General features: G+C 42.1%; 1 protein-coding gene across 1 annotated transcript; it reads right to left on the reverse strand.

The window, feature by feature from the left end:
* Nucleotides 1-8,431: 8,431 nt before the first annotated feature.
* On the reverse strand, nt 8,432-9,896 carry LOC148150002 (interferon alpha-6-like). The gene is made up of 5 exons (XM_087986852.1): nt 9,705-9,896; nt 9,357-9,428; nt 9,132-9,278; nt 8,948-9,031; nt 8,432-8,716 (listed from the first exon to the last, which is right to left on the reverse strand). The coding sequence occupies exons 1-5, from the start codon at nt 9,840-9,842 to the stop codon at nt 8,630-8,632; spliced, it is 528 nt and encodes a 175-aa protein (XP_087842978.1). The 5' UTR covers nt 9,843-9,896; the 3' UTR covers nt 8,432-8,629.
* Nucleotides 9,897-25,205: the final 15,309 nt, after the last annotated feature.

Here is a 25,205-nt window from a genome sequence, read left to right on the forward strand (position 1 = left end):
CGTTCCAGATATCTCCTCTGATCGTGATGCGAATTCCTCGTTAGCTGTACTTGCAAATATTGTTTGGATCAACAAAACCCACATGGTCGCTGGTTACCACATTTGTTTCGGCACCATTTCATATAAGATGTAAAAGTCTTTCAAATCATTTTCATCAAATTGACGCAATGCTTGAATATATTTAAACAATTTCTCACCAACCCTTTGTCTACCATAGGTTTGCTCATCCTCACTCTCTCCCTCACTAAGCTTACCTTCAGCTTTCATCTTCATCCTTTTAAGCTGACTTTCCTATCTAAGAGCCAATCTCTGAAGTTCAAACTCCCTTCATTTCTCCTTTTCTGTCTCTACTGCTTTTAATCGTTATTCAGACTGTTTCATTCCTGTTGCCCTTTCCTTGTCTTTTGCCTCCAACTCAAGCCAATTGACTATGAGCCATCTCTAAAGATTCTAATGGCATTTCCAGCAAATTTCAATGCTGAACTACTGCTGTAGTTATCACGGAAGGAGGTAGCTCCAGCTCCAGCTTGTCTGCTAATTCCAGCAGCTTGGCCTTAATCACCTTTTGCAAAACTCCCAAAGTCACTTCTTCCACTCCCAGAAAACTCTTGGTGATTGAAAGAGCCATTGCTATCCCAAGCACTGTTTAAACTTACCAAATCAATACACAGAATAAAAGACACTCACACCTACCACTCACTATCTTTGAGTCCAGCATCCCTAATCCCAAATTGGAACCGCAGAACAAATCCCACAAAGAGCCCTAAATCTATTATGGACCAGGCCACACCCCTTTCATTGTACAAATGATTTTTTTTAAAACTAGAAAGCATTCTCAAGTAGATCAACGCAGACATTTCAGAGTCTGTGTCTTTATGGCCTCCTAAAAAAACAAGGATAACCTAACCTTGTTAAAGGCACAGCATCATCACACCTGTCTCCTCTATATACCTACAGAGACTCCCTTGATCACAGCTGCATCTACCTGAGCCATACCGCCTTCTTTTTACTGGTCAAAGCCTCAATATCTCTTGTTACCCAGGGTTCCCTATTCCTGTCAACCTTGTCTTTCACTCTCACAGGAACACTATCTCACTTTGAAAGGTCTCCCACTTGCCTGAGGTCTCTTTGCCAGCAAACAAACTACTCCAATCAACCCTTGCAAGGTCCAGTCTTATTTCATCAACATTTGCCTTGCCCCTGTTTAGAGCTTGAACCTGAAGACCAGGTTTGTCTCTCTCCACAAGTATTTTAAAATTATTAGAACTATGGTCAATGGTGCCAAAGTGCTCCCTGATCGTTAACTCCATCACCTGTCCTAGCCTATTTCCCAAGAGAAGGTTGATGTTTGCCCCTACCTGAGTAGGACCCTTTGTTTACTGCTTGAGGAAATTTTCTTGAACACACTTAAAAATTTCCACCCCATCTAAGCCCTTAATGCTCTGAAGTCTCAGTCTATGTTCGGAAAATTAAAACCCCTATTTTCACAAACCTATTGCTCCTGTAAGTCTTCCCAGCCTCCCTGCATATTCGTTCCTCTAATTCCCGTTGACTATTTGGGTGTCTGTAGGATAACCCAAGGCGTGGATCGGTACCTGGGACTACGATGTTGTGGCCATCACAGAAACGTGGATAGAAGAGGGACAGGAATGGTTGTTGGAGGTTCCTGGTTACAGATGTTTCACTAAGATTAGGGAGGTTTGTAAAAACGGAAGGGGGGTTGGCATTGCTAATTAGAAATGGTATAACGGCTGCAGAAAGGCAGTTCAAGGGGAACCTGCCTTTGGAGGTAGTATGGGCTGAAGTCAGAAATGGGAAAGGAGCAGTCACCTTGTTGGGTGTTTACTATAGGCCCCCCAATACCAGCAGAGATGTGGAGAAACTGATTGGGAAACAGATTTTGGAAAGGTGCAGAAGCCACAGGTTAGTAGTCATGGGTGATTTCAACTTCCCAAATATTGATTGGAAGCTCTTCAGATCAAGTAGATTGGATGGGGCGGTGTTTGTGCAGTTTGTCCAGGAAGGTTTTCTAACTCAGTACGTAGATTATCCGACCAGAGGGGAGGCCATATTGGATATGGTACTTGGTAACGAACCGGGACAAGTGATGGGCTTGTTAGTGGGTGAACATTTTGGTGATGGTGACCACAATTCTGTGACTTTCACCTTGGTTATGGAGAGAGATCGGTGCGTGCAACAGGGTAGGTTTTACAATTGGGGGAAGGGTAAATACGATGCTGTAAGACAGGATCTGAGGAGCATAAGTTGGGAGCATAGGCTGTCAGGGAAGGATGTTGTGGAAATGTGGAACTTTTTCAAGGAACAGATACAACGTGTCCTTGATATGTATGTACCTGTCAGGCAGGAAAGAGATGGTCGTGTGAGGGAACCTTGGTTGACGAGGGAGGTTGAATGTCTTGTAGAGAGGAAGAAGGAGGTTTACATAATGTTGAGGAAACGAGGTTCAGACAGAGCGTTGGAGGGATACAGGGTAGCCAGGAGGGAGCTGAAGAAAGGGATTAGGAGAGCAAAGAGAGGGCATGAAAAATCTTTGGTGGGTAGGATCAAGGATAACCCCAAGGCCTTTTATGCGTATGTGAGAAACTTGAGAATGACGAGAATGAGGGGTAGGTCCGATCAAGGACAATAGTGGGAGACTGTGTATTGAGTCGGAAGAGATAGGAGAGATCTTGAATGAGTACTTTTCTTCAGTATTTACAAATGAGAGGGACCGTATTGTTGAAGAGGAGAGTGTGAAACGAACTGGTAACCTAGAAGAGATACTTGTTAGGAAGGAAGATGTGTTGGGCATTTTGAAAAACTTGAGGATAGACAAGTCCCCCGAGCCTGACGAGATATATCCTAGGATTATGTGGGAAGCAAGAGCGGAAATTGCAGAGCCACTGGCAATGATCTTTTGATCTTCACTGTCAACAGGGGTGTTACCAGGGGACTGGAGAGTGGCGAATGTTGTGCCCCTGTTCAAAAAAGGGAAGAGGGATAACCCCGGGTTTTACAGGCCAGTTAATCTTACTTTGGTGGGAGGCAAAGTAATGGAAAGGGTACTGAGGGATAGGATTTATGAGTATCTGGAAAGACACTGCTTGATTAGGGACAGCCAGCACGGATTTGTGAGGGGTAGGTCTTGCCTTGCAAGTCTTATTGAATTCTTTGAGGAGGTGACCAAGCATGTGGATCAGGGTAGTGCAGTGGATGTAGTGTACATGGATTTTAGTAAGGCATTTGATAAGGTTCCCCATGGTAGGCTCATGCAGAAAGTCAGGAGTCATGGGATAGAGGGAAATTTGGCCAATTGGATAGAAAACTGGCTAACCGGTCGAAGTCAGAGAGTGGTGGTAGATGGTAAATATTCAACCCGGAGCCCAGTTACAAGTGGAGTTCCGCAGGGATCAGTTCTGGGTCCTCTGCTGTTTGTAATTTTTATTAATGACTTGGAAGAGGGAATCGAAGGGTGGGTCAGTAAATTTGCAGATGATACGAAGATTGGTGGAGTTGTGGATAGTGAGGAGGGCTGTTGTCGGCTGCAAAGGGACTTAGATATGATGCAGAGCTGGGCTGAGGAGTGGCAGATGGAGTTCAACCCTGTCAAGTGTGAGGTTGTCCATTTTGGAAGGACAAATAAGAATGCGGAATAGAGGGTTAATGGTATTGTGCTTAGTAAGGTGGAGGAGCAGAGGGATGTTGGGGTCTATGTTCATAGATCTTTGAAAGTTGCCACTCAGGTGGATAGAGCTTGTAAGAAGGCCTATGGTGTATTAGCGTTCATTAGCAGAGGGATTGAATTCAAGAGTCATGAAGTGATGTTGCAGCTGTACAGGACCTTGGTTCGGCCACATTTGGAGTACTGTGTGCAGTTCTGGTCGCCTCACTTTAGGAAAGATGTGGAAGCTTTGGAGAGGGTGCAGAGGAGATTTACCAGGATGTTGCCTGGAATGGAGAATAGGTCATACGAGGATAGGTTGAGAGTGCTAGACCTTTTCTCATTGGAACGGCGAAGGATGAGGGGTGACTTGATGGAGGTTTATAAGATGATCAGAGGAATAGAGACTTTTTCCTGAGGTACAACAGAGTAATACAAGGGGACATAAATTTAAGGTGAAGGGTGGAAGGTATAGGGGGGATGTCAGGGGTAGGTTCTTTACCCAGAGAGTGGTGGGGGCATGGAATGTGCTGCCTGTGGGAGTGGCAGAGTCCGAAACATTGGTGACCTTTAAGCGGCAATTGGATAGGTCCATGGATGGGTGCTTAAGCTAGGACAAATGATCGGCACAACATCGTGGGCCAAAGGGCTTGTTCTGTGCTGTATTGTTCTATGTTCTATGTTCTATAACCCCAATAACTTCACCATCCACTTCTTATTTATTAACTCCACCCACAAAGCATCACTGGATGATCCGTCAGTTATTTCATCTCAGATTACTGATATGATACTCTCTGTAGTCAAAAATGCAACTCCCCTTCCTCTCCTTGCTCCACCTCTGTCCCACCTAAAACACTGGCACATTAACCTGCCAGTCCTGTCCCTCTCTTAGCCATGTTTCTGTAATGGTTACAATTTCCCTGTCCCATGTACATATCCACAGCTTGAGTTCGTTAACCTTATCTGTCAGCCCTCTAGCATTGAAATAGATGCAATTTAATCCAAAGGGTATTCCTTGCTCCCTGTCATGTTGCAACCTAACCTGTCTCTTCTCTTTACTGATTTCTGTATCTCCTTCCAGCCTTGCACTTGCTTCCCTGCCGTTGAGGATCCCACCCCCAGCCGCCAATCTAGTTTAAACCCTCTTTGTTGCACTAGCAAACCTGGGTGCCAAGATATTGGTCCCTGTCCAGTTCAGATGTAACCCCTTCCTCTTGAACAGATCACCTCTGCCTGAGAAAAGATCTCAATGATCTAAAACTCTGAATCCCTGCCCCCAAATCAATTCTTTGGTCACACATTCATCTGCCCTATTTTCCTGTTCTTACTCTCACTTGCATGTGGAACTGGAATTAATCTGGAGATTGCCACCAACGGGGTCCTTGCTTTTATCGTTTTTCCCAGCTCTCTGTAATCACTTTACAGGACCTCATCCCTATTTCTACCTATGTCATTTGTGCCAGTGTGCACAATGACTTCTGGCCACTCACCCTCCATTTTAAGCACGTTCTGCAACTGCTCTGAGACATCCTAGACACTGGCACACAGGAGGCAACACACCATCCTGGATTACTGGTTGCAGCCATTGTAACTCCTGTCAGTCTCCGTAATTATCGGGTCTCCTATCACTAAGCCCTTATGTGCCTGCTCTAATGTGCATCATCTGGTCTCCGATATCTCTTGAGAATGTTTGAAAAAGAATCATTCATTTGAAACATTGTTGCATGTATTAAAATGTTTGCCATTCAATCTAGTTTTGAAACAATATGCCCCATGGAAGACTTTTGTCCATCTTTTAGTCAACATGTTACCATAACTGTATAATGGTGATTAGATCAAAGCCTTTACCTCTATCTGAGCTGTTAGTTTATCTGTTGATTAACTAATGTTTCACACATGTATTAAAACACTTTAGTTTTTTTGAACTGCGAGCAGCATCTATCTTACTTGCTGATGCACAAGTATGGTTAACCTCTCTATCTCTTCCTGTCCAACTCTGCTTGATTTTCCTGAATTTGCTGCAGTCTCCTGTTGCCGCAACTTAGTTCTTTTGTTTTCTAAGTTGCCCATTGACTAAAAGCTCCTCTGTTCAAACAATTTAAAGGCTAACGCAGAGCCCTAGTGTTTAGATTTGTCAGGATGGCTGTCCAAGACTAGCCAATTTGGAATCAAGGCTGAAGGAGTCCTTTCTTTTCTCTGATGAGTTGCACTCACCTCACAAACTCAAATGCCTTCTTCCATTATCAAGCTTACGGCTATTTGTTTAATTCGCTAATTTGCTTAATTCTATGTTCATCAATATGTGGTTTACGTCAGGTAAAAGTTCAGACATGACTCCATGCAATTTGATTTGGTTAACCATTATTTAACTAGGTACAGTTAAAAAGTTTTGCTTTGTGTGCAGTACAGGCAGATCATAACATACAAAGTGTATTAGGGTAATAGAGTAAGGAATACAGTGTTATGGCTGCAGAAAAGATGCATAAAAAGCGTGATCAACATTAAGTTTAAGATTCAAGATGTCCATTCAGACATCTAATATCAGCAGGGAAAAAGCTGTTCTTGAATCTGATGGTATGTATGTAGATGTTTTTGTATTTTCTGCCCATCGGAAGAGGTTGGGAGAGATGATAACTGGGGTAGGAGGGGTCCTCAACTTTATTGACTGCCTTCCCGGGCAGTGAAAATTATACATAGAGTCACTGAATGGAAGGAGAAAGTGAGGACTGCAGATACTGGGGATCAGAGTCGAAGAGTGTGGTGCTATAAAAGCACAGCCGGTCAGGCAGCATCCGAGGAGCAGGAGATTCGACATTTTGGACATAAGCCCTGCATCAGGATTGGAGCTTTTGGGCTAAGGAGTTTGAGAGATAAATGGAGGGTGGTGGGTTGGAATGGTGAGACTGGGATAAGTTGGGGGATGGGGAAATGGGGAAATTGGTGAAATCGGTATTGATCGTGTGTGGCATGAGGGTTCCAAGGTGGAGATGAGGCATTCTTCCTCCAGGCAGCGGTGTTTAAGGTTTGGAGATGCAGGAGGCCCAGGATCTGCATGTCCTGGGTGGATTGGGAAAGGGAAATTAAGTGTTCAGCTACAGGGTGGTGGGGCTGGTTAGTGCATGTGTCCCAGTGATGTTCTCTGAAATGATTGCAAGTTGGCGTCCTGTCTCCCCAGTGTCAACCCCACCTTCATCCACCTATCACCTTCGCCCCAGCCCCACCACCCTCCGATTTATCTCTCAGCCCCCTTGGCCCACAAGCCACATTCCTGGTGAAAGACTTATGCCCAAAATGATGATTCTCCTCCTCCTTGGATTCTGCCTGACTGGCTGTGCTTTTCCAGCACCTCATTCTTCGACTCAAAGAATGGAAGGTTGGCGTCTGTGATGGACTCGGCTGTGTTTCTCACTCCTTTTAGTTCCTGATGGTCCTGAGTAGTGCAGTTGCTATACCAGACTGTAATGCACCTGATTAAAATGTTTTCCATGATGCATCTGTAAAAATTGATAAAAATGGACATGCCAAATTTCCTTAACCTGTTAAGACATTAGAGGCATTGTTGTGCTTTCTTTATGTCATATCCACATGGGTGGACCGGACAGATTGAGGTGATGTTTGCCTTTTAATTTTTACTCAACCTCTTCAAACTCAGCAGAACATCAGTCTCATTCCTTGCATGTTTAAAGAATAAATGTAGTCACTGGTTGTGATCTGACATCTGGCAGTAGGTGTTGGTTGGATGTTGGTTTCATATTTCAGCATATAATTTATTATATTTTAAACTCACTCACCAAGTATATGATATGTTTAACAGAAGGGATATATGATGGTATAACTGAGATTACAAGGATGTGGCAGTGGGTTGACAGATAGAAAGCAGGATAGGAGTGGAGTTGAGACCAGGAAGGATCAGCCATGATCATGTTAAATGGTGGAGAAGGCTCCATACGCTGAATTGCCTACTCCTGCTCCTAATTCCTACTTTCCTGTGTTCCTGTGTAAGTGCTGACTATAATTTTGCAGTTATGAAGAGTGTCAAGACCTGATAAAGTTGATTAACAACACTTTGACAATGATGGACTTTATAACCATTTGCCTGACCTGTAAAAAAGAGAGATGTGCTGTCAACTCATCAAATAACCAATGTTTATCAAATGGACATGAATATTTTTTGCAAATAATGTGGTAATTCAAAACCCAAATACACTGACATGGTGCTATTATGTTACTTCACAAGAGTGATAGACATTCAAACATAAAACAAACCTGTCTAAACACACTGTATGTTTCTCAAAAAAGAAAACATTGAATCTGAGATTAATGCAATCTAATGCGAACCTGTACTGTCGTGAATTAAAACTATTTTGACCTACTAAAATGATACCAAGACACATTTTAGACTCACAGATGTCCTCGGAATGGCGAACATTGTTTTGCCTTCATATCTCCAGCTATTCTTATACAGGTATACTTTACTCAGGATGAAAGGAATGGTCATAAACAATGGGAACTTGGGATTTCATGGAGTGAAATCATCGATTTGATGAGTATAGATAACAAAGACATGTTTCAGAGAATATTAAACAAATACAAGGAGGCAGGTGGTAAGAAAGATAAACTTTATTTTCTTGATAACATACAGGGAAAATAATAATTACTGAAATAAATACTTCAGGAACATTTCATTTGCATTTCACTGCCGCCCGGGTGGGTGAAATTGCTACAAGAGAAAACATCAAAAGATTGTGATAAACTTTAACAAAACATAAATAGATCTCCCTGCCTTACATCAAGACTTGCATGAAATAATTTAAATTAACATCTACAAATACTGTCAGTATAGAGTGAAAAGCTAACAGTGATAGGATTACAGTTAACTGCCGAGAAAGACAATGTCCAGTGAGACAAAGCTAAAGGACTGTGGATGTTATCTTTCATCGAATTCCATTCAAAATATAGGTTTCCATTTTATTTCCTGGCATGGTTTCTTGATGTTTCATGTAGGATCCTTCTAGTGGCTGCATGGACGATTTCCCAGGCACAGCCACTGTTTCCCTGTGAAGAGGCAAAAGAGAATTTCATGGTGAACCTTAAATGTAATTTCTGTCACATTTAGTCGAGGGTTAGTGAGATTATCCCAACAGTATTGTCGGAGTGTACGAGTTACAGACTGCAACTGAACATATCAACAGAAATAGTTAATATAGAAAACAGATCATCAGATACTAACTAGGTCCAGCATAATACGAAAAGGAACTAAATCAGGCAGGTTTATGGAATTAGTACCTTTTCCAGTAGAAACGTGCCCAGTTTCTGGAATCTTTCCCGTATAGCTCGTTGGTGAATATTATGGGATTGAGGAGACTCCATCTGCAAAAGCAAAAGATATTTCCCTAAACCTCTGGACTTCAGGAAGTTTGGAAGCTCTAGGTAAAGTGGGATGTGAGGTGCTGCAGCGGCTGGGACTTACACAGGACTGGAGATGAGCCAGGATTTCAGTCAGTCTGTTCAGGAAGCTGAGCCGCTGGCTCCTGCCGAAAGGAGATTCGGATTCACTGAAGAGAGTTAACAGCCCGCTCAGGGTTTCAACAGCAACAGCCGCTTTGTGATGTTCCGCCTGGGGAAAGACATGGGTCAGGATGGCAGCGTGTGAAACCTACTCTGTAATCTGCCAAGTTATTAAAGTCAAACTCACTGGTTTTAAAATGAGAGGCACTTCCAGATCCGCATCGTATTCGCTTCTGCACTCCGGTGAAAAAACAGGATTCTGAACAAGCAAAAAGAAAAAAAACACATAATCGGAGTTACTCTTTAAATCAACCCATGTCAGTTTCAATCCCAAATTCTAATCGTAAATTGCAAATCACATTTGCGCATCAAATTCGAATTTTATTCGAGATACAAATGTCGATTCCCTCATCATCACATATTTCACATCGGAGCATTAGTTCCTGATCAGTGATTAGTGATTATTAGTGTCTGACAATGAAACGCAAGGACAGGTCTGTAAGTCAAGGCTCGGTTGTATCTCGAAATCACTTACTAGATTCTCCAATCCCCGCAGCAGATCCTTCCAGAAGCCCCTCCTCATACAGAGCTGGTCAGGGTGCTGCCCACAGGCACTTTGTGAGCACAGGGACAACAGAGCAAGAGGCAGACCGACTCTGATCCAGGACATCATCTTAACGAGGCTGCAAAATCTAGTCAGTCAAGTAAAGGGAGCCTGAGCACTGGAACTCAACCCAGAGCCAATAGCAGTTTGCTCGGGTGAATGATTCCTTGTGGAGTCTCCCTTACCTGGTACCGCTTGGTGCTCACCTTGAGCTCTATCACCCATCCTGACTGTCGCCTTTTTAAAGTTCCCTGCTCCCCCAGACACTGCTCAGGATTAAGATCGAAACTAACGTTTGTTTCCGAATTCTTTGTCCGGAGATTTAGGATGGGTGAAAACATTGAGGTCACCAACTCAACTCCAACTTACTTTCATTTCATACATTGAGAATTCAGCTCCCTGTATGTCTCGCAGGTCAGGACTGGGTTCTATTCTCAACCGATTGACATCAACAAATCTTGCATCTATCTCATAATTTCATCCGGTGTATCTGTGTTTCAGTCAGAAACAGAAAGGATGTTTAAATTCAAATCAATTTTCATTTAAAATGTAAAAAAAAAGTTTTATTTCGACCGATCTTACCGGTGGAGGAGTAGAGTTTAATGGCAAGAATATGGAAATCTGGGTGTGAGATTATCTCCTTTTCCGATATAATGTCTACTCGAGTGAATGTAGCTGTTTAGCGCCTGTCAGTCTCCAGGACCTGACAGTTCCCTTGTGTGAATGAAGCAGCAATTTGTGGTGAGGAGCAGTTGTGTTTTAAATTGAGAGTAGCCACATGGTACTGCATATCTGCAGAGAACCCTGCTATCCTGCAAAACCTGCTGTCCCCTTTAAGCGGCATTCCTCTTCAGCCACCTCTCCCTCGTTAGTTTGCCCTGAACAAGAAATCGCAGGACATGTGGAACCTGCTTGGACAATGATTGTTTTCCAGAATGATGTTAGCTGGAGACAGAGGGAAGGAATTGTACTTCATGGTGTTCACTGCACAAAAGTGCATTGTAGCAATTTCTGGAGGTTTGGGCATTCAGCAACCACTATGTGCACAGCAATGTCCCCCTGTCCAGTGAAAATATAAGTGACCATTCAATCTTCTTTAGATGATGGACGAGTGCCAGCAGAATATCAGCTGCTCTCTCTGCCCATTTTCAAGATCTTTACATCCACTGGAGAGTGCAACTGGGGTGTCAGATTAATATTAAAATAAAACAACCATCTCCCTCAGATTGTCATGGATGAATCTCAGTCCTGGTCATCAAATCAAGTCTTGGGTGTCGGTTTAAATCCACAAACTTGAGACCAAGAGATAAGATTGCACTCATGAACCAACTCTGACATTTATTACTCACATTTATTCAAGTTTATGAATGTTCCAGATATATTGAGTGAGGCAGGTTTGTGATTATTGTACAGAAAATTTAAGTGAAAGAAATCATCTGTACTGCAAAAACAAATGGTGTAAAATGGATGTTATGTTCAAAATGAAACACAATAAATATAATATTGTGTATGTCTGAAAATAGTTTTGTGGAAAGTTTTCATCATCAGGACACAAGTAGAGATTGTGATGTCAAATGGAATATTGCTCAGTTGAAAGAGATTGGTTAGCAAATGGACTTTGAAATGGAATCAGTTAACATATCAGTCATTTGCTCTCACACAGTATAAAGAATGGTGCCTCTTTTGGTATTTTTATGACATGTCCTGAATATAGAATATAAGACCTAAAAACTCAACAAATTAAAGACCAAAAGGGCTATGGATGTGCGAAATTAGAAACAAAAACCAAATAGCTGGAAAAACTCAACAGGTGTAGCAGCATCTGTGTAGAGAAATCAGAGTTAATGTTTTATATCCAGTCACGCTTCCTCAGAACACTCAGATTCTAAGGAAATGTCACTAGACCCAAAACATTAACTGTGATTTCTCTCCACAGATACTGTCAAGACCCGCTGAGCTTTTAAAACAAACATTTCACTAAATTGTCTTTTCTTTTCAGCAAATCTTTGTTTCTGTGTTATCACACTGGTAGATATTATACAAAGGAACATACCTGAAAGGTTTGTGTTCTTGAGATATTGTTGAATGAAACCTTGAGATACAAAAGATATTGTAGCACATGTTAATCTTGTAGTTTGCAGTTATAAACTATGAAAAACAATTTCTATCTTTTGAGTGTTCTGATGTGAAAAAGCATTTTGTAATTAAATCATGGGTCTGTTTGATCAGTATTCAGTGTACCTTCCACTCAGCAGGTGTACAAAAGCTTTGGTAATTTACACGAAAATTGATGTGACGTAATATGCAAGCAACTCAACAGCATTTGGTTTATTCCTAGAAGACATTGAACACTCATAGCAGAAGGTAACTTTTCATGGGGATATCAGATGTTGGTCTGCACACCTTTGTAACTTGATAACATGAATGCAGAGGAAACTAGTGTGAAGTGAAGCAACAACCATATTCTTTAGCAGAAAGAGGACTTCCTGTCTTTTAGTTTCTATTTTCCAACTTTTCATGGAGTGGTATTACACTGTGTGTGGGAAGACTCATGCAATACTTTTCATACTGACTTTACACTGCTGGAAAACATTTATTCTAAAATATCCAAGACAGGGGAGAAAACAGTAAGAAAGATTCAGTGAGTGAAAACATCACACTTTGTAAGAATCAGCTTGGATGAAGAGTTGAGCAAAATAGTTGACTCAATTGGTTTAATGTCCCAAAATTAGAAATTAGGAACAGGAGTAAATCTTTTGACTCTGTCTTTTGCCATTTAATGAGATCCTGGCCATTAAAGTGCATCTACTAAGCTCCTTTCCGGGTTTATTTTTTAGATTTTCATAATTATCAGTGGTTTATCATTGCCTTTTCTGAAACATGCAATTGATCTTCAGGTTCAATGGCTATTTGGGGCAGAGAGATTCTGATTCTGACAAAACTTTGTGTAAGTTGTGAAGAACTAACAACAACAAACAACTTCTGCCAATGAACCTGCAGTCTCATCAGCCATTAGCAACATTACCTGGAGCTGCTTTTTGCTTCCAGTATTAACCGGGCAATTAATTGGTCCCTTCACTTGACTGGAACGTAGATTGATCCAGTTACCTTAGACTGGTCATTTTTACTTAATTTTATTTCTTTGTATGACATTGTGTTAAAGTGCTAACATTTCCTTCATTGGTGGCTGAATTTGTAAAGTTAATTTGTGATTGTGCAACCAGACTGATATATCCCAGCTTCATTTTCAAAGTTAGTGATGAATATATTGACTGAATTGAATTGATTTTATTGTCACGTGTACCGAGTCACAGTGAAAAGTTTTGTCTTGTGAGCACTACAGGCAGATCACATAGTTAAATAGCATAGATAAATAAATAAAAGGTGAACAGCGGCAAAAACAAAAAACACTGGTGAATGTTAAGAGTTTGTGAGTCCATTCTGTATTCTAACGACAGTAGCGTACAGACTGTTGCAAAATGGGCTGGTGCATGTGTTCAGTCTTCTGTACCTTCTCCCTGATGGTAGAGGTTGTAGAAAAGCATTGCCAGGGTGGGATGGGTCTTTGAGAATGCTGGCAGCCTTACCATGACAGCGGGCCTGGTAGATGGATTCTGTAGATGGGAGGATGGCCTTTGTGATTGTTCAGCTGAGTTCACCACTCTCTGTAACCGTCTACGATCTTGAATGGTACAGTTGCTATATCAGGTCGTGATACATCCAGACAGAATGCTCTCGATGGCGTACCTATAAAGGTTGGCAAGGGTATTCGCTGTCATGCCAAATTTCCTCAGCTGCCAGAGGAAGAAGAGACATTGTGGGGCCTTTGTAACCAGTGCATCCACATGAAGAGTCCAAGAAAGTTTGTTGTTGATGACCTCTCCCAGGAGCTTGACATTCTCCACTTGTTTCACCTCGGTGCTGTTAATGTGTAGGGGGAGGCATGAGTAACATCCCGCCGAAATTCAATAATGATTCAAACAGGCTGGGAGCACATGGGAGGTGATAGTCGAGTGGTATTATTGATAGAGAATTAATCCAGGGACCCTCGTCATGTTTTAGGGACCCAGGTGTGAATCCTGCCATGGCAGATGGTGAAGTGTGAATTCAATGCATAATTGGAATTTGGAGTCAAAAAATGTCTATGAATTGATTTCTGGAAAAGCCAATCTGGGAAGGAAACAGCCATCATTACTTGGTCTGACCTAAATGTGACTCCAGACCCACAGCAATGTGGTTGAGACTTAATCATGATTGACACTGAAATGTCTTCTGGACACATAGATACAAGCCTAGCCAGTGATGACCACATCCCATGAGGGAATTAAATATAATATAATATTGAATGTGACTGAAGAAAGGTGATTTGGTAGTAAATTTTCATCATCAGTACAAAACAGCAACATCAAATGGAACAGTACTCTGTTGAAAGAAACTGTTAATTGGTTGGAAAATGGACTTTGGTGTCGATTCTGCCAAATAATCAGCAATTTATTCTCACACAGTGTAAAATGTGGTTTCTGTTTTGGTATTCTGGCAAATTGTCCCATGAATAGAAGACAAAAACAATTCTCAAAAAATCTTTTGTTTCCAGAACTTCTCTATTCCGGTGCTAGCAAACTGCTAGATATAACATTTAGGAAAATATTGAAAAATGTGGGATTTTTCCAGCTATTGTTAATTGAAACTTTGACAGAAGGTATACAAATACTGTGGCACACGTTACTTTTACAGTATGACATTATAAGCTATGAAAAAAACAATTTTTACCCTTTGACAGTACTGATGTGGTACAGTGGTTACCACAGTGGTTACCAGCAGTGCTAACCACAGTACAGTGGTTAGCACTGCTGCCTCGCAGCGCCAGAGACCCGGGTTCAATTCCCGCCTCAGGCGACTGACTGTGTGGAGTTTGCACATTCTCCCCGTGTCTGCGTGGGTTTCCTCCGGGTGCTCCGGTTTCCTCCCACAGTCCAAAGATGTGCAGGTCAGGTGAATTGGCCATGTTAAATTGTCCGTAGTGTTAGGTAAGGGTTAAATGTAGGGGTATGGGTGGTTTGCGCTTCGGCGGGTCGGTGTGGACTTGTTGGGCTGAAGGGCCTGTTTCCACACTGTAAAGTAATCTAATCTAAAGTAATCTAAAAATCTAATCTAATCTGATGTGCAAATGCATCTCATGATAAAATCATGGGTAAGCTTGATCAGTAGTCAGTGGTTGACAATTAAATAGTATCTTCTAAACACTCAACAGTTGTATGAACATTTAGGTAATTAACACTAAAATTGATGTGACATGAAATGTGACCACACTGTCAGGCATTACTCCAAGAAAAAGTCTTGCTGTCATTGAGTGTTCAAGAGGAAGTCAGATGCTGTTCTGCACACCTTTGTAATTTGATAACATGAATGCAGAGGGAAACTGTGGAGAATTAAAGCCACATCCATATTCTTTACCAGAAAGAAGGCATCCTGTCTTTTAGTTTCTATTTTCCAATTTGCCGTGGCGTCATATTACTTGTGTGTTGGAAGAATATTAATATTTACATTTCTGGATATCACTGATTCAAACATGTGCAAAGCATGAAAGAAAGCAACAAGAAAGTTTCAATGAATTAAAACTTTGTGCTATGTATGAATCAAAATGAGTTCTTGAGTGAAGCAGAATATTTGAGTCAACTAAGTTAACTTCTTAAAATAGGATCACAGGAACAGGAATACATCATTGGACACTTTGAACCTGTTTCACCATTCAGTTAGATTCTGGCTATTTAAATACATCAACTCAGTTCCTTTTAACAGCCTTGACTATCAGAAACATACAATCAACTCTCAGATTCAATGGCCTTTTGGTGCAGAAGAGATTCCAATTCTCAGTAATCTTTGTGCAGGTAGTGAAATATCAAAAGCTAACAACATCTGACAATGAATCTTCATTTTCTCAGTCAACATAATGTTAAACAATCATACCTGCTATTGCTTGTTGTATCCAGTATTAAATGGGGACACAGGTGGTAGATAAGTTGGGGAATTCCCTTATTCCAACCATCTGGATATTCCTGACTATAAGCCCCCAACATGGTCTTTAATGTCTGATGCCACCTTTCTAGCACTCCCTGCGACTCTGGATGGTACTCAGTAGATTTGAATTGCTTTATTCCGAAGCAGTCCACAATTTCCCTGAATAATTTTGATGTTAAGTTTGACCCTTGATCTGATTATATCTCTGTGAGTAGTCCGTACCTAGTGGAATATTTGAGTCATTCTTCTATAATCCTTTCAGCTGTGACTTTGTATAATGGAACGGCCTCTGGAAATCTACAAGACACATCTGTTACTGAAAACGAATACTGATGACCACTTGTTGGAGGTGGGGATCCTACATAATCAATTAAGACTCTTGTAAATGGTTCCTCAACTGCAGGAATAGTTACTAAAGGTACAGGTTTTATCACTGCTTGTGGTTTTCCAATTAGCTGACATATATGACATGTCTGGCAAAATTCAACTACATCCTTGTGCAGTTCAGGCCAGTAAAAATGTTTTTGTATTTTAGCTTGAGTTTTTCATGTGCTACTTGCAACACCTCCTTTCTATAACCCACTGGCAATATGACTTGATGAACCTCTGCCTATTTCCCATCTGCCTGAATATGTGATGGTCTCCATTTCCTCATTTAGACATCATATTTAAAATAATAACGTTCAGGGATACATTCGGATTCTTTTTCCGTGTATGCCTTTTGATGCAATCACTTGAAATTTTTGTCTTTCTGCTGTAATTCACTTAATTTATCTGAGTTAAAGGTATCTGCTGTGTCATCTATCTGCTCCTGGCTTGTGTCAACCATTAAATCATATAGGGTCTCTGCTAATTGCAGTTCAACTTTCTTATCTGTACTCTTTGATATCTCAACTGGTGGCTTTGTGACCTTGTTACCACACAGTCTGGAAAAATGCTAGAATATGTGTTCTGCAATAGTTCAGTTAACTGAGTTTCCACTGGCTTTTCAAACACAGTGGGCTGCACTCCTACCTGTGAACCAGCTATATCATTAGCAGGGACAAATTGTATTTCTGGAGCTGAAGGTCTGTCTTGTACTCATACCATAGATTCTCCAATCTTCACCGGACACTCTATCCTCACTTTATGTAATTAAGTGCGTGTACTCATACCTTTTCTGGCAATAGTCTCTCTGAGGTACATATCTCATCTTTCAACATCACAGATTGAGAGGATCCTGTATCTTTTAATATTGTAACCTCTTTACCTGCTGCTTCTGGCCGATACGAGTACATTTGACCTCCACAGGTATTTGGTTTAAGACCTGGCACTTCCTCATTAACCAACCTTCGACCAGCTTGAACGTTCTGGTAGAACTTTCTAGCATCCACTGGGCTTTCCGTTACCATTCCATCAAAATTCACTGGCTTCTCCTGTTTACCTACATCTGGCTTTTCCTAACTCACGAACACTGTGATTTACTTTATAGCAATGAAAACACTGGAGCTTTTTAACTTCTCTGTCCCCTTCAAGGATTTATTTTTTATCCTGTGGTAAGTTATCTTTATGATCTTCACTGATATCTACCTTTCTCTTTCCATGCAAACATATCTCTTTTCCCCAAATTCCATCCCTCACAGACTGAAATTGATTTTGGAAGCCAAACTTTGCTTTATGGACCAACTCATAATCATCAGCCATTTCAGCTGTTAATCTTACCATTTTAACTCTCTGCTCTTCCACATGAGTTCTCAGTACTTCAGGAAGTGAATTTCTGCACTTCTCCCAAATAATCATCTTTCTAAAAGCGTCATAGATTTGCTCAATTTTTAATGCCTTTGTCCACCTGAAAAGGCTACTTTGTTTGATCCTTTCAAACGCAATATGTTTGAGCAGGGTCCCTCCTTAGATTCCTGAAAAGTTGTCTCTTGGGTTCTGACACAAGCTCATATGCACTTAAGATGGTTTTCTTCACCTCCTCAAGTGTTCCAGATATCTCCTCTGATCGTGATGCGAATTCCTCGTTAGCTGTACTTGCAAATATTGTTTGGATCAACAAAACCCACATGGTCGCTGGTTACCACATTTGTTTCGGCACCTTTTCAAATAAGATGTAAAAGTCTTTCAAATCATTTTCATCAAATTGACGCAATGCTTGAATATATTTCAACAATTTCTCACCAACCCTTTGTCTACCATTGGTTTGCTCATCCTCACTCTCTCCCTCACTAAGCTTACCTTCAGCCTTCATCTTCATCCTTTTAAGCTGACTTTCCTATCTAAGAGCCAATCTCTGAAGTTCAAACTCCCTTCATTTCTCCTTTTCTGTCTCTACTGCTTTTAATCGTTATTCAGACTGTTTCATTTCTGTTGCCCTTTCCTTGTCTTTTGCCTCCAACTCAAGCTAATTGACTATGAGCCATCTCTAAAGATTCTAATGGCATTTCCAGCAAATTTCAATGCTGAACTACTGCTGTAGTTATCACGGAAGGAGGTAGCTCCAGCTCCAGCTTGTCTGCTAATTCCAGCAGCTTGGCCTTAATCACCTTTTGCAAAACTCCCAAAGTCACTTCTTCCACTCCCAGAAAACTCTTGGTGATTGAAAGAGCCATTGCTATCCCAAGCACTGTTTAAACTTACCAAATCAATACACAGAATAAAAGACACTCACACCTACCACTCACTATCTTTGAGTCCAGCATCACTAATCCCAAATTGGAACCGCAGAACAAATCCCACAAAGAGCCCTAAATCTGTTATGGACCAGGCCACACCCCTTTCATTGTACAAATGATTTTTTTTTTTAAACTAGAAAGCATTCTCAAGTAGATCAACGCAGACATTTCAGAGTCTGTGTCTTTATGGCATCCTAAAAAAACAAGGATAACCTAACCTTGTTAAAGGCACAGCATCATCACACCTGTCTCCTCTATATACCTACAGAGACTCCCTTAATCACAGCTGCATCTACCTGAGCCATACCGCCTTCTTTTTACTGGTCAAAGCCTCAATATCTCTTGTTACCCAGGGTTCCCTATTCCTGTCAACCTTGTCTTTCACTCTCACAGGAACACTATCTCACTTTGAAAGGTCTCCCACTTGCCTGAGGTCTCTTTGCCAGCAAACAAACTACTCCAATCAACCCTTTCAAGGTCCTGTCTTATTTCATCAACATTTGCCTTGCCCCTGTTTCGAGCTTGAACCTGAAGACCAGGTTTGTCTCTCTCCACAAGTATTTTAAAATTATTAGAACTATGGTCAATGGTGCCAAAGTGCTCCCTGATTGTTAACTCCATCACCTGTCCTAGCCTATTTCCCAAGAGTAGGTTGATGTTTGCCCCTACCTGAGTAGGACCCTTTGTTTACTGCTTGAGGAAATTTTCTTGAACACACTTAAAAATTTACACCCCATCTAAGCCCTTAATGTTCTGAAGTCTCAGTCTATGTTCGGAAAATTAAAACCCCTATTTTGACAACCCTATTGCTCCTGTAAGTCTTCCCAGCCTCCCTGCATATTCGTTCCTCTAATTCCCGTTGACTATTTGGGTGTCTGTAGGATAACCCAAGGCGTGGATCGGTTCCTGGGACTACGATGTTGTGGCCATCAGGGAAACGTGGATAGAAGAGGGACAGGAATGGTTGTTGGAGGTTCCTGGTTACAGATGTTTCACTAAGATTAGGGAGGTTGGTAAAAACGGAAGGGGGGTTGGCATTGCTAATTAGAAATGGTATAACGGCTGCAGAAAGGCAGTTCAAGGGGAACCTGCCTTTGGAGGTAGTATGGGCTGAAGTCAGAAATGGGAAAGGAGCAGTCACCTTGTTGGGTGTTTACTATAGGCCCCCCAATACCAGCAGAGATGTGGAGAAACTGATTGGGAAACAGATTTTGGAAAGGTGCAGAAGCCACAGGTTAGTAGTCATGGGTGATTTCAACTTCCCAAATATTGATTGGAAGCTCTTCAGATCAAGTAGATTGGATGGGGCGGTGTTTGTGCAGTTTGTCCAGGAAGGTTTTCTAACTCAGTACGTAGATTGTCCGACCAGTGGGGAGGTCATATTGGATTTGGTACTTGGTAACGAACCGGGACAAGTGATGGGCTTGTTAGTGGGTGAACATTTTGGTGATGGTGACCACAATTCTGTGACTTTCACCTTGGTTATGGAGAGAGATCGGTGCGTGCAACAGGGTAGGTTTTACAATTGGGGGAAGGGTAAATACGATGCTGTAAGACAGGATGTGAGGAGCATAAGTTGGGAGCATAGGCTGTCAGGGAAGGATGTTGTGGAAATGTGGAACTTTTTCAAGGAACAGATACAACGTGTCCTTGATATGTATGTACCTGTCAGGCAGGAAAGAGATGGTCGTGTGAGGGAACCTTGGTTGACAAGGGAGGTTGAATGTCTTGTAGAGAGGAAGAAGAGGTTTACATAAGGTTGAGGAAACGAGGTTCAGACAGAGCGTTGGAGGGATACAGGGTAGCCAGGAGGGAGCTGAAGAAAGGGATTAGGAGAGCAAAGAGAGGGCATGAAAAATCTTTGGTGGGTAGGATCAAGGATAACCCCAAGGCCTTTTATGCGTATGTGAGAAACTTGAGAATGACGAGAATGAGGGGTAGGTCCGATCAAGGACAATAGTGGGAGACTGTGTATTGAGTCGGAAGAGATAGGAGAGATCTTGAATGAGTACTTTTCTTCAGTATTTACAAATGAGAGGGACCGTATTGTTGAAGAGGAGAGTGTGAAACGAACTGGTAAGCTAGAAGAGATACTTGTTAGGAAGGAAGATGTTTTGGGCATTTTGAAAAACTTGAGGATAGACAAGTCCCCCGAGCCTGACGAGATATATCCTAGGATTATGTGGGAAGCAAGAGAGTAAATTGCAGAGCCACTGGCAATGATCTTTTGATCTTTACTGTCAACAGGGGTGTTACCAGGGGACTGGAGAGTGGCGAATGTTGTGCCCCTGTTCAAAAAAGGGAAGAGGGATAACTCCGGGAATTTCAGGCCAGTTAATCTTACTTTGGTGGGAGGCAAAGTAATGGAAAGGGTACTGAGGGATAGGATTTATGAGTATCTGCAAAGACACTGCTTGATTAGGGACAGCCAGCACGGATTTGTGAGGGGTAGGTCTTGCCTTACAAGTCTTATTGAATTCTTTGAGGAGGTGACCAAGCATGTGGATCAGGGTAGTGCAGTGGATGTAGTGTACATGGATTTTAGTAAGGCATTTGATAAGGTTCCCCATGGTAGGCTCATGCGGAAAGTCAGGAGTCATGGGATAGAGGGAAATTTGGCCAATTGGATAGAAAACTGGCTATCCGGTCGAAGTCAGAGAGTGGTGGTAGATGGTAAATATTCAACCCGGAGCCCAGTTACAAGTGGAGTTCCGCAGGGATCAGTTCTGGTTCCTCTGCTGTTTGTAATTTTTATTAATGACTTGGAAGAGGGAATCGAAGGGTGGGTCAGTAAATTTGCAGATGATACGAAGATTGGTGGAGTTGTGGATAGTGAGGAGGGCTGTTGTCGGCTGCAAAGGGACTTAGATATCATGCAGAGCTGGGCTGAGGAGTGGCAGATGGAGTTCAACCCTGTCAAGTGTGAGGTTGTCCATTTTGGAAGGACAAATAAGAATGCGGAATAGAGGGTTAATGGTATTGTGCTTAGTAAGGTGGAGGAGCAGAGAGATGTTGGGGTCTATGTTCATAGATCTTTGAAAGTTGCCACTCAGGTGGATAGAGCTTGTAAGAAGGCCTATGGTGTATTAGCGTTCATTAGCAGAGGGATTGAATTCAAGAGTCATGAAGTGATGTTGCAGCTGTACAGGACCTTGGTTAGGCCACATTTGGAGTACTGTGTGCAGTTCTGGTCGCCTCACTTTAGGAAAGTCGTGGAAGCTTTGGAGAGGGTGCAGAGAAGATTTACCAGGATGTTGCCTGGAATGGAGAATAGGTCATACGAGGATAGGTTGAGAGTGCTAGACCTTTTCTCATTGGAACGGCGAAGGATGAGGGGTGACTTGATTGAGGTTTATAAGATGATCAGAGGAATAGAGACTTTTTCCTCAGGTACAACAGAGTGTTACAAGGGGACATAAATTTAAGGTGAAGGGTGGAAGGTATAGGGGGGATGTCAGGGGTAGGTTCTTTACCCAGAGAGTGGTGGGGGCATTGAATGTGCTGCCTGTGGGAGTGGCAGAGTCCGAATCATTGGTGACCTTTAAGCGGCAATTGGATAGGTCCATGGATGGGTGCTTAAGCTAGGACAAATGATCGGCACAACATCGTGGGCCAAAGGGCCTGTTCTGTGCTGTATTGTTCTATGTTCTATGTTCTATAACCCCAATAACTTCACCATCCACTTCTTATTTATTAACTCCACCCACAAAGCATCACTGGATGATCCGTCAGTTATTTCATCTCAGATTACTGATATGATACTCTCTGTAGTCAAAAATGCAACTCCCTTTCCTCTCCTTGCTCCATCTCTGTCCCACCTAAAACACTGGCACATTAACCTGCCAGTCCTGTCCCTCTCTTAGCCATGTTTCTGTAATGGTTACAATTTCCCTGTCCCATGTACATATCCACAGCTTGAGTTCGTTAATCTTATCTGTCAGCCCTCTAGCATTGAAATAGATGCAATTTAATCCAAAGGGTATTCCTTGCTCCCTGTCATGTTGCAACCTAACCTGTCTCTTCTCTTTACAGATTTCTGTATCTCCTTCCAGCCTTGCACTTGCTTCCCTGCCGTTGAGGATCCCACACCCAGCCGCCAATCTAGTTTAAACCCTCCCTTATTGCACTAGCAAACCTGGGTGCCAAGATATTGGTCCCTGTCCGGTTCAGATGTAACCCCTTCCTCTTGAACAGATCACCTCTGCCTTAGAAAAGATCTCAATGATCTAAAACTCTGAATCCCTGCCCCCAAATCAATTCTTTGGTCACACATTCATCTGCCCTATTTTCCTGTTCTTACTCTCACTAGCATGTAGAACTGGAATTAATCTGGAGATTGCCACCAACGGAGTCCTTGCTTTTATCGTTTTTCCCAGCTCTCTGTCATCACTTTACAGGACCTCATCCCTATTTCTACCTATGTCATTTGTGCCAGCGTGCACAATGACTTCTGGCTGCTCACCCTCCATCTTGAGCACGTTCTGCAGCTGCTCTGAGACATCCGAGACACTGGCACGCAGGAGGCAACACACCATCCTGGACTACTGGTTGCAGGCATTGGAACTCCTGTCAGTCTCCGTAATTATCGGGTCTCCTATCACTAAGCCCTTATGTGCCTGCTCTAATGTGCATCATCTGGTCTCCGATATCTCTTGAGAATGTTTGTAAAAGAATCATTCATTTGAAACATTGTTGCATGTATTAAAATGTTTGCCATTCAATCTAGTTTTGAAACAATATGCCCCATGGAAGACTTTTGTCCATCTTTTAGTCAACATGTTACCATAACTGTATAATGGTGATTAGATCCAAGCCTTTACCTCTATCTGAGCTGTTACTTTCTCTGTTGATTAACTAATGTTTCACACATGTATTAAAACACTTTAGTTTTTTTGAACTGCGAGCAGCATCTATCTTACTTGCTGATGCACAAGTATGGTTAACCTCTCTATCTCTTCCTGTCCAACTCTGCTTGATTTTCCTGAATTTGCTGCAGTCTCCTGTTGCCGCAACTTAGTTCTTTTGTTTTCTAAGTTGCCCATTGACTAAAAGCTCCTCTGTTCAAACAATTTAAAGGCTAACGCAGAGCCCTAGTGTTTAGATTTGTCAGGATGGCTGTCCAAGACTAGCCAATTTGGAATCAAGGCTGAAGGAGTCCTTTCTTTTCTCTGATGAGTTGCACTCACCTCACAAACTCAAATGCCTTCTTCCATTATCAAGCTTACGGCTATTTGTTTAATTCGCTAATTTGCTTAATTCTATGTTCATCAATATGTGGTTTACGTCAGGTAAAAGTTCAGACATGACTCCATGCAATTTCATTTGCTTAACCATTATTTAACTAGGTACAGTTAAAAAGTTTTGCTTTGTGTGCCGTACAGGCAGATCATAACATACAAAGTGTATTAGGGTAATAGAGTAAGGAATACAGTGTTATGGCTGCAGAAAAGATGCATAAAAAGCGTGATCAACATTAAGTTTAAGATTCAAGATGTCCATTCAGACATCTAATATCAGCAGGGAAAAAGCTGTTCTTGAATCTGATGGTATGTATGTAGATGTTTTTGTATTTTCTGCCCATCGGAAGAGGTTGGGAGAGATGATAACTGGGGTAGGAGGGGTCCTCAAGTATATTGACTGCCTTCCCGGGCAGTGAAAATTATAGATAGAGTCACTGAATGGAAGGAGAAAGTGAGGACTACAGATACTGGGGATCAGAGTCGAAGTGTGTGGTGCTGTAAAAGCACAGCCGGTCAGGCAGCATCCGAGGAGCAGGAGATTCGACATTTTGGACATAAGCCCTGCATCAGGATTGGAGCTTTTGGGCTAAGGAGTTTGAGAGATAAATGGAGGGTGGTGGGTTGGAATGGTGAGACTGGGATAAGTTGGGGGATGGGGAAATGGGGAAATTGGTGAAATCGGTATTGATCGTGTGTGGCATGAGGGTTCCAAGGTGGAGATGAGGCATTCTTCCTCCAGGCAGCGGTGTTTAAGGTTTGGAGATGCAGGAGGCCCAGGATCTGCATGTCCTGGGTGGATTGGGAAAGGGAATTAAAGTGTTCAGCTACAGGGTGGTGGGGCTGGTTAGTGCATGTGTCCCAGGGATGTTCTCTGAAATGATTGCAAGTTGGCGTCCTGTCTCCCCAGTGTCAACTCCACCTTCATCCACCTATCACCTTCGCCCCAGCCCCACCACCCTCTGATTTATCTCTCAGCCCCCTTGGCCCACAAGCCACATTCCTGGTGAAAGACTTATGCCCAAAATGATGATTCTCCTCCTCCTTGGATTCTGCCTGACTGGCTGTGCTTTTCCAGCACCTCATTCTTCGACTCAAAGAATGGAAGGTTGGCGTCTGTGATGGACTCGGCTGTGTTTCTCACTCCTTTTAGTTCCTGATGGTCCTGAGTAGTGCAGTTGCTATACCAGGCTGTAATGCACCTGAATAAAATGTTTTCCATGATGCATCTGTAAAAATTGATAAAAATGGACATGCCAAATTTCCTTAACCTGTTAAGACATTAGAGGCATTGTTGTGCTTTCTTTATGTCATATCCACATGGGTGGACCGGACAGATTGAGGTGATGTTTGCCTTTTAATTTTTACTCAACCTCTTCAAACTCAGCAGAACATCAGTCTCATTCCTTGCATGTTTAAAGAATAAATGTAGTCACTGGTTGTGATCTGACATCTGGCAGTAGGTGTTGGTTGGATGTTGGTTTCATATTTCAGCATATAATTTATTATATTTTAAACTC

This window comes from Chiloscyllium plagiosum, unplaced genomic scaffold (assembly GCF_037043375.1).
Source record: "Chiloscyllium plagiosum isolate Xiang-an unplaced genomic scaffold, Cpla_swu_hap1 HiC_scaffold_5, whole genome shotgun sequence".
Lineage (NCBI taxonomy): Eukaryota > Metazoa > Chordata > Chondrichthyes > Orectolobiformes > Hemiscylliidae > Chiloscyllium > Chiloscyllium plagiosum.

Coding starts and splice junctions, on each gene's coding strand:
- LOC148150002 (XM_087986852.1), bottom strand. CDS start 9,842: ATGATGTCCTGGATCAGAGTCGGTCTGCCTCTTGCTCTGTTGTCCCTG. Junction 9,429..9,704: donor TGCGGGGATTGGAGAATCTA/GTAAGTGATTTC, acceptor TTGCTTGTTCAG/AATCCTGTTTTTTCACCGGA. Junction 9,032..9,131: donor TGGCTCATCTCCAGTCCTGT/GTAAGTCCCAGC, acceptor TTGCTTTTGCAG/ATGGAGTCTCCTCAATCCCA.